Source organism: Rhinatrema bivittatum, chromosome 10 (assembly GCF_901001135.1).
Source record: "Rhinatrema bivittatum chromosome 10, aRhiBiv1.1, whole genome shotgun sequence".
NCBI lineage: Eukaryota > Metazoa > Chordata > Amphibia > Gymnophiona > Rhinatrematidae > Rhinatrema > Rhinatrema bivittatum.
This window is the reverse complement of record NC_042624.1, coordinates 118,389,813-118,399,741: the sequence shown is the minus strand read 5'-3', so window position 1 is coordinate 118,399,741 and position 9,929 is coordinate 118,389,813. Positions and strand designations below refer to the sequence as shown.

Genomic DNA, 9,929 nt, shown 5'->3' with positions numbered 1-9,929 from the left:
CATCCCTCAATGGGAGCCTTTTTTTTTTTTTTAAACAGTTGCCTGTCCTGAGATAGTACAAGTATTTAAAAAGATGATTCCTTATCTTGTCCCCTAAATGTGATCCTTACTGGGATATTAAAATCTTTCCCTATAGCTAAGATGGTTATTCTATTGTTAGAGGAGTGCAGACTTCCTGATTCACTGAAACATGCCACTGTCCACCCCACCCTGAAGATAAATCTATGGATTCTAACATTTCAAAATTGACCAATTCTGTCCCTTCCCTTTCTTGCTAACTGAAAATATAATCTTGCAGTAGTTGTCTGATCATTTAGATAATATGAGCCTCAACCAGTTTCACTTTGGTTGTAGGTGACATTTTAGTACAGAGGTTTACTACTTTATTTGAAAATTTTCTTAGAGGTACAGATAATTGGAAGAGATACTTATTAATTCTTTTAGATGTCTCTGCAGCTTTTGACACATTAGGTCATCATATTAAGATTGCATGAGATAGGAACGGACGGGAAAGTTTTGACATTGTTCCCCTCATATTTGAATGGAAGGAAATGAGTGAGGATAAAAAGATGAATGCTTGGAATGGTATGAAAGAAATCCTGAAGTACCCCAAGAGTCGGCTTTATGAGCCTTGCTTTTTAATATATATCTAACACCTTTGTAAAAGCTGTTAGCCAGGTTAGACATTTTGTATTCTATCTACAATGATGATATTCAGTTTTTCATTCCTGTGGACACCTCAAGGGACAAGACATTTAGACTAGCAGCTATGTATTTGTCTATTAGACAACAGCTTCTAATATTAAATTTAAAGAAAACTGAAACGACTGTACTGAGTCATCAACTGAAAACTAATACCTACAGAGTCTGAATTTCATGGCTTTAAGATTTCAATCCAAACTTGTGTTGGAATCAAGGGTTTTAATGGACAGGAAATTAGCCATGAAGTCTCACATAAATATTTTTAAATAAAATAAGCGATTTAAAAGCATGTTATTGTATGCTTTTCTGTGTTTTGTTTGATGCAAGGGAAGTAATGTTTTACCAGCTCTCTCAGTTATTTACGCTGGCTCCAGCTTATACATTTCACTCAAGTCTCTACACAATTCCCCCTTAGGATCAGAGGAAGGTCTTAGGAAGGAGAGCGCGTGCCTTCCAGAGACTAAGCCTTACCCTATGAAGAACCACACCCTTTATTCCTGCAGGTTACTTCAGTTTTGTTTCCCAGTCCTGAGGAGCAGGAGTCCAAGCTGATATGTGAACCTATGCCTCCCACATGGTCATGCAGCATTGTCCACTAGTACTAGCCTAATACATCGCTTTACTCAGCATTCATTGGTGCAACCAGGCATTGCTCTCTCACTTTCTCTCCATGAGCTCCATCCTCTGAGCTAAAGGCAGTCATTTAGAAACATGTAATCCTACCTTCACGGGAGGTCAAATGGACATCGGTCTTTAATAAAACAGGATCACCCCATGTGGATAGAGCTGGGGATTTAGAATGTTTTTCACCATAAACTTGGCCTAAAAGGAAACAAAAACAGTCAAGGATTTATATTGATAATCCCCGAAGTAAGTAAAATTCAATGTCTCCTTTTTGTTCCTTGCAGCATTTCATGCAGAGCCAGCATTTCAACTTAACCAACCACATCTGAAGGTTTAGAAAGCACACACCTTTCATCTACAAAAGTAAAATATACTGCTATATACCCTCAGGAAAGCAAAATACCTTCCTAAATACACTCTAGACCTAAAGGTTTGGATTTCTGGTTTCTAAAATCCAAACGTATGCTGGGCTCATCAGGAATCAATTATGGGATAAGGCTCTGCGGGTAATAAGAGAATTACATTTATTTATTTATTTGAAGAGTTTTATATACCGCTATTCGGGAAGCCATCATAACGGTTTACAAAGTGAACAGAAATTTATTTTTTTTTTAACAAGGAGGTCTTGAGATATCGTAACATATTGTAATTACAGTAATAAAGATAACCAAATAAGTCTCTGAAGAAATAAGGTTGGATGTGGAGGGAGGTAAGTTAGGTTGATCTGAAGATCATGGGGTTGGGGGTGGAGAGACAAGGAGTTCATAGTACTCTAACCCTCAAAAGTACAAAGAACATAGTGCTGCAGTCAAAAATTATGGCACTATACTTTGAGATCAGTTCAATCTGCGTTATTGCTCCATTTCTTACACAGTAACAGGTCCTGTAGAAAAAGAAGTTCCACCCAGACTATTTCAGGCCAAAGCAACATGGACACGCTAAAAACATGCATTCAAGCTGGGCACACTTTTTTTTTTTTTAACATCTGCACAATCACCTCACCTGGGCACCTGATGCAATAAGCAAATGAACTGCTGTGCTAAAACGGACGTGCTATGGATAAATTGTGCATCCCTAGCGCGTCCATGGCATCGGATGCCCAGGAAACGTGGCTATGCGCGGGTTAGGAAACGGATGCTCAATTTACGAAAGGAAAATTAGTTCATACCTGCTAATTTTCATTCCTGTGATACCACAGATCAGTCCAGACAAGTGGGTTTTGCATCCCTACCAGCAGATGGAGTCAGAACACAAACCTTTGAGGCTCTGTTACATAAGAGAGAGACGGCCACCTGCAGCCTCTTCAGTATTGACCCGAACTCAAGCCAAGATGTATCCCCAAAACCCATTTCTGGGGCGAACAGGGAAAACTACAGGGTTGGAAACCCCTTAAATTGAAGCCCTATATGCACCCATAAACCCATAATTTGAAAAAAACCCAAAAAACAAACCAAACAATGTTCAGAACTGCCCAGACACTTGGAAAGGCAAACAAACGAACCACCAGTTGGCAAAAAAAACAGTCTTTCGGCAGCAATGGGATGTCTCTCTGGACTAATCCGAGGTATTACAGGAACGAAAATTAGCAGGTAAAAACCAATTTTCCTTTCCTGAACATACCCAGATCAGTCCAGACAAGTGGGATGAACCAAAGCACCCCCTACCCTGGGCGGGAGCCCGAAAGACCTGCACGCAGAACACTCGCATCAAAGGACGCCTCTTCCTGCGCCCTCACGTCCAATCGGCAATGACTGCTGAAAGTATACAGGAAGGACCACACTGCAGCCCTACAAATCTCATGGGGCGACAGCAACTGACATTCCGCCCAGGAAGTCGCCAGCGATCTTGTGGAAAGCGCCTTCAACCCTGCTGGAATCTGATGGCCTGTGCAAATGGCCTCTTTCAGTCAATGGGAAATGGTAGCCTTAGACGCTTTCTCTCCCTTCTTCCTTACCCTATAAAGGACAAAAAAGGTGATCAGAGTGCCGGAAACTATTCATCACCTCCATATAAGGCAACAAAATTCTCCTCACATCCAAAAGATGCAACTCCCTGTCCCAAGGGGAATCCTTAGACCACTCCAAATTAAGACTCTAATCTGGGCATATTTTTCTGACCGGAGGTCGCAAATGCTTGACCCCCTTTAAGAACTGAACCACATCCGGATGAGAAGCCAAAGACCTTCCTTGCCATTGGCCCCTAAGAGAGCCCAAAGCTGACACCTACACACAAAGGGAATTATAAGCTAGACCCTGAGACAAGCCCTGTTGCAAAAATTCCAAGATGTGAGGAACATCCACAGAGCGGGGATCTACTCGCCTCTGAAAGCTCCATGACTCAAATGCTTTCCAGACCCTAACACATGACAAGGAAGTAGAAGGTCGACAAGCCTGGAGAAACATGGAAATAACCTACTCCAATAACCTTTCAGGCACAGCAGTCTCCTCTCAAAAGCCAAGCCACAAGATAAAAGTGATCCTCCCAGTCTGAAAATACAGGACCTTGACACAGCAACCTCGGCAGGAGAGCACTGAAGGGGGTCCCTCCAGAACCAGATCTGTGAACCAGGGACACCGAGGCCACTCTGGCGCTACACCAGCACCACGAACCCGGGATGTGCCTCAGAACCCAGCCGACCAGAGGCCAGGGAGGAAACATGTACAGCAGGATCCCCTTCAGCCATGGGCACAGCAGAGCATCCAGGCCCACCGAGTCAACCTCTCTTCTGCGACTGAAGAACCTCTCCGTCTGTGCGCTGACCCACATTGCCATGAGATCCAGCTGGGGAAACCCCACCTGGTACAAATGCGATTCCAAGCTTCTTGGGATGACTCCCATTCCCCCGGGTCCAATTGCTGCCTGCTGAGAAAATCTGCCTGCACATTTTCTGCTCCCGCAACATGCGAAGCCGCAATGCCCTCGAGATGGTGCTCTGCCCACCCAAACGTCAAGCTTCCAGAGCTACCACTCAACTCTTCATTCCACTTTGATGGTTGATGTATGCCACTGTTGTCGCATTATCGGAAAACACCCGAACCATCCACCCCCTGACCAAAGGAAGAAAGACCTGCAGGGCTTGACAAATCGCCCCCATCTCAGGGCGATTAATGGGCCAGACTTTTTTCCCTGGTGATCAAAGGCCCTGAACCATTCGACCCAAGCACACTGCCCCCCAACCCATAAGACTAGGGTCCGTGGTAACCACCACCCAGTCCGGGAGCTTCAGATCCACTTCCTTCTCTGGATTGTACTGAGGCAGCCACTGAGAGAGACTGGACTTGGATTCTTGCAGAAGGGGCAAAGGCAGATAATACTGTTCCAACAACGTATCCCACTTGGACAACAGTGCGTGCTGCAGAGGCCTCATGTACGCATACACCCAGGGAACCAAATCCAACATGGATGACATGGAACTGAGCACTTGCAAGTAATCCCAGGGGTAATGGAAGACGAAGCAGGTGCGTCACCTGTGCCTGCAACTTCTTCACTCGGTCCTTCAACAAGAACACTCTGCCCTTTTCAGTATCAAAGAGGGCACCCAGGTACTCCAAGAATTGGGACTGCACCAGGTGGCTCTTTGCCATATTGATGACCCAAACCAGTGACTGCAAGGTGTTCATAACTCGCTGGAGCAACCTCTTGCACTCCTCCTCCGACTTCATCCGAATGAGACAATTGTCCAGGTACGGGTGAACCAGAACTCTTCCTTGCACAGGGCCACTGCCACCACACCATCACCTTTGTGAAAGTTTGTGGCCCGTCACCAATCCGAAAGGGAGAGCTCGAAACTAAGAATGCTGACCCAGCACCATGAACCAAAGAAACTTCTGATGGTCCACCCAAATTGGGATATGAAGATATGCCTCCATCAAGTCCAGGGACACCAGAAACTCTCCTTTGCGGACTGCTGCTACCATCATGCACAACGACTCCATTTGAAACCATGGCACCCATAGGGCCCTGCTCACCTTCTGCAAGTCGAGAATGGAACAAAAGGTGCCCCTCTTCTTGGGAACCACAAAGTAAATGGAGTGCCTGCCCTTGCTCCTCTCCCGCAGCATGGGCACTATGGCATGTAAATCCAGCAACCTTCGCAGAGTCCCCCACATGCCTCTCACTTGCTGCGAGAGACCATGTGAGACTCCAGAAAGGCCTCAACCATCTCTTACTACCTCTAGTACCCAGTGGTCCGAGGTAATCTTGGCCCACTCTTCGTAAAGTTGGACCATCTGCTGCCTACTGCTTCAACGCAGGAGTGGGCAACTCTGGCTTCATTGCGCAGACTTTCTACCACCGGCCCCTTGATTAGCATTATCTCTGGAGCCTCTGTGGACTCCACGAAAGGACTGGTGGCGGCCAGCTTCGCTGATGCGTTGGGGATGGCCCTATCTGACCGAAACCTATGTGAATCCCTAAACTGTGCTCGAGTCGGGAAGACCCAACTGGCCCGCTTATCCTCAGGCAGCTTGTTCCCCTTCCCCCAACATCTTCATCAGTTGATCCAAATCCTCCCTGAATAGAAGCTTCCCTTTGAAAGGGAGGTTACACAGCTGGGCCTTAGACCACGTCTGCTGACCAATTGCGCAACCACAAAAGTCTGCAGGCTGCCACAATTAAGACCATACTCCTGGCTGACATACAAGCCAAATAATACAGAGCATTAGCTACATAAGCCACCCCAGCCTCTAAACAAGCCGACTGCAGGGCGCTATCCCATATGGAAGCCTGATCCTATGACTTCTGCACCCAACACAGACACATCCTCTGCATCAAACATCAAACAAACGCTTCAGGTAAATCTCCAACTTGCAGTCCTGCGCATCCTTCAGAGCGGCAGAACCTGCTACCGGGATGGTCATCTTCTTAGTGACCACCAAACTGCAGCATCCACCTTTGGAACCTGCAGGAGCTCCAAAGTTTCCTCCATCAGGAGATATAGCTTCGCCATAGCTCTGCGCACTTTGAGGCCCGCCTCCGGGAAAACCCACTCCCGGGTCACCAACTTCCTGATCTTAGGTAAGGGAAAAGCACTCGGAGGGCCCCGCAGCCCATCCAGGACTGGATTAACACCCTTACTATCAGAGTCCTCGAGTCACCTTAACCCTCAATTCATCCAACATCTGGGAAATAAGAGGGCGTAATTCCTCCTTCTTAAATAAACGGACCACTCAAGGATCATCCCCCTTCAATACCAGAAAGTCATCCGGATCTAGGTCATCCTTAGCCACATCCGGGTCTGCCCCCCGCACTGTCAGAATCGGGGTCCACCCCTTGCTGGTCCAAAGGGTTATCTTGAGGATCACCTGAATCCTCCTTGTTCCCAGGGTCCACTTCATACTCCGCATGACACAGTCCCAGACGATGCAGTAGGTCCCTGGGCCCTACTCTGGCCCTCCTAGACTTCTTCGGTGCAGAGAGGAAAGGCCCTTCTCTCGCCTGCTTCCCCTTCACCCCCCTTCCTTGCCAGGAAGGCTTTATGCAACAGAAGCACAAATTCTGGCAAAAAACCTTCTGGGCCATCAGTCCCCTGCTCCAGGCTGTCCTCAGAATCCTCCCCATTATCAGGGCCCTCCTGACCTACAGGAGAAAGAGGGGGAGGTGAGTCTCTGGGCTCCCTCGTGGTGAAGGACACCAGCCCGCGGCCCCCCACGGTTCCAGCCTAATCATGCCACACCGAACTTGGCACGTGGGCAAGAAGCTGGCTACCAAAGCAGAAAAAAAAAAACACCATTCGCTGGTCAGGCAGCGCATAGGAAGTTAATGTGGCCGCACCAACTGCTGCCGCACCTCCGTCCGTCTCAGGACCGGCCGCTAACGTCCCGCCCCCGGGGTATTAATGAGACTGGTGCAACACCTCCCCCTTCGACCGCTGAGGCTGGCAGCTCCCGTTGCCAAATGGCTCTTGCACCGCTCCGGGTCATACCTTCTCTGCCCTCCACCCCCCCAGCTCTCAAGCTGTTTGCCTGCCTCTCTTTTATTTTTATTTATTTAACTTCAAAGGCAAGAAAATCATAGTAAAAAGCAACCAAGGGTACTTCCCCTAATCCAAAGCCTTGCAGACAGGGGCCTCAGAGGTCTTGAGGGAGTCAGTCCCCTGGCTATCAGGACCTCCGGTACGATGCAGGCAAGCAAAAGAGAGGGGGTTCCCAACACCCGGCTCAACCTGAGGGATGACCCACCAAGGAGCCTAACACCTCAGGGAGCTTCTTCCGAATCCTCTTTTAAACTTCTGCTTTAAATTTTTTTTTTTTTTAATCCAGACTGCAGGGTTGCACCTCTACCATCTGCTGGAGTCAGAGAAATACTGAAGAGGCTGCAGGTGGCACTCTCAGTTATGTAGCAGTGCCTCAAAGTTTTGTTTCTCTGGCTCCATCTGCTGGTAGGGATACAAAATCCACTTGTCTGGACTGATATGGGTATGTTCAGGAACGTCTGTTTTTTTCCCATGGCAGCTATTTTACCAGCACAATATTCATGGCCCGGAGCGCGTATATTGTGGGCGTATATTGTGCACCCTGAAAAATTTTGTGTCTTTTTTTTTTTTTTTTTTTTGCATGGTGCTGCTTTCCTGTGGTTCTTCCTACTTAATATCGAGACGATATAAAAAAAAAACAAAAAACTGCTTTTCTGTGGTTCTTCCTACTTAATAGCGCAACAATTCTAAGTAGGAGGAACCACAGAAAAGCAGGTTTTTTTTTTTTTTATTTCTGAGTCCTTGACACAAAGGAAGACTTTACACCTGCTCCAGGGCAGGCGTAAAACTTTACAGGTTAAAAAGTGCGCCTTGGGTACACGGGGATATTTTGCATTGCGGGGTATTAGCTAAGAGTCTCATTTCCATGGAATTTACATGTGATGAGCGCTATTAGCTATGCCTTTGTTTGGACGCTCTGATCCCCTTATTGCATCAGGGGTTATGGATGCGCATCCAAAACGCACTTCCAACCGCTCGTCAAGGTGTGCGTTTGGCTGGGCACACTTTATTGCATCGGCCCCTTTGTAAAGGAGGTTGCTGTACCTGGGAGGGGCTGCGGTTTGCGTACTGGCACATCCCCTAAGCGTCATTGCAACGTGGGAGTGGCCGTGACAGAGTTCAAGTTACCGCCACATGAGGAGAGATGGAGGCATTCCCCTCAGGTGTACGACGACCTTCCTGGTCATTACAAGCATGTATGGCTTGCCCCATGGCAGTAGCACTGGGCCCTTCTCTACACTCATTTTAAATATTGTTCTAGAAGGTGGCAGACCCAGGAGGAAATGGTTTCAGCACCACTAAAAGCCTAAAACATTCCTACATATCCATTCAAAGACGGCTCCCATTGCCCCAAATAAAATAAAAAATGTTTGCTTCTCTATACAAACCCAAGCTTCATGCTCATTCCATGCTCTAATAAGCAATGAATACCAGGCGGTAGCTGCTGGACAGACGCAGACATGGTGCACCACAACCACATGAGAATGAGTTTTATAGAAGTGGCAATATCTGTGATTAAAGAGGTCAGTCGCCAGAAACTAAATGTTGCCATGACAGTCACAGTGTACATGAAACCAGTTCCAACCCTAATGTTCTTTAAGGACAGAATTTCCAACATCACTGCTAAATTTACCCCCAACACCAAAAACTCCCCCCTCACCAGCTACATTACCCCCCCCACCCCTCATACACCCACCATCCTCTCCTCTTTTGAACCCTCCTCATCTCTAGAAATAGAAAACATTTTAAAAAAGATGAGACCCTCCTCCCACCCCTCAGAAACCATCCCCACTAAACTACTCCTCTCTATCCCCAAAACCATAGCCACCTCACTCTCCAAAATCGTTAACTGCTCCCTGGAACACGGCCTAGTACCTATCTCCCTGAAACAAGCCGTGGTCAAACCCATCTTAAAAAAACCCTCCCTTGACCCCTCCAACCTTTCCAACCTCCGTCCCATCTCCAACCTCCCCTTCCTCTCCAAAATCATTGAAAAACTAGTAAACTCCCGTCTCTCCGACTACCTCGAACAATCCAATATACTCCCACCCTCACAATATGGCTTCCGCAAGCTCCTCAGCACTGAATCCCTACTCCTCTCCCTTACCGACACCATCATCAAAGGAATGGACGCTGGCAACTCCTATCTCCTTGCTATGCTTGATATATCCGCTGCCTTTGACACTGTAGATCACAACATCCTCATCAACACACTCATCGGTATAGGAATATCAGGTACTGCTCTCTCCTGGGTAAAATCCTTCCTCCAAAACCGTACCTACACAGTCCTCACCGACAACTTCACCTCCCCCCCTATTAATCTCAACTGTGGCGTCCCCCAAGGTTCCTCCCTCTCTTCCACCTTGTTTAACATCTACATGCTCCCCCTTACAAACCTCCTCTCCAACCTTGGGATTACACACTTCATCTACGCAGATGATGTGCAGATCCTCATTCCTTTTACTAATTCTGCTCTCACTGCTCTCCAAAAATGTAACACTATTCTCGCTTCCATAAACCAACTCCTCACTGACATGCACCTAGCCCTCAACCCGCACAAAACTGAACTACTCTTCATCTCCTCTAGACATACCCCCACACCCTCCCCCTCCAACCCTCTAACTTTCTC

The 9,929-nt window shown here is 47.2% G+C and overlaps 1 protein-coding gene across 3 annotated transcripts in view; it reads right to left on the bottom strand.

Moving 5' to 3' along the window:
- The window catches only part of POMGNT1 (protein O-linked mannose N-acetylglucosaminyltransferase 1 (beta 1,2-)), a 77,181-nt gene that overhangs the window by 37,625 nt on the left and 29,627 nt on the right, over positions 1-9,929 (bottom strand). For all 3 annotated transcript variants that reach the window (XM_029617509.1, XM_029617510.1, XM_029617511.1), the window contains one exon: positions 1,426-1,524. In XM_029617509.1, coding sequence (XP_029473369.1) covers positions 1,426-1,524 — 99 coding nt within the window. The remainder of the gene's footprint in view (positions 1-1,425; positions 1,525-9,929) is intronic.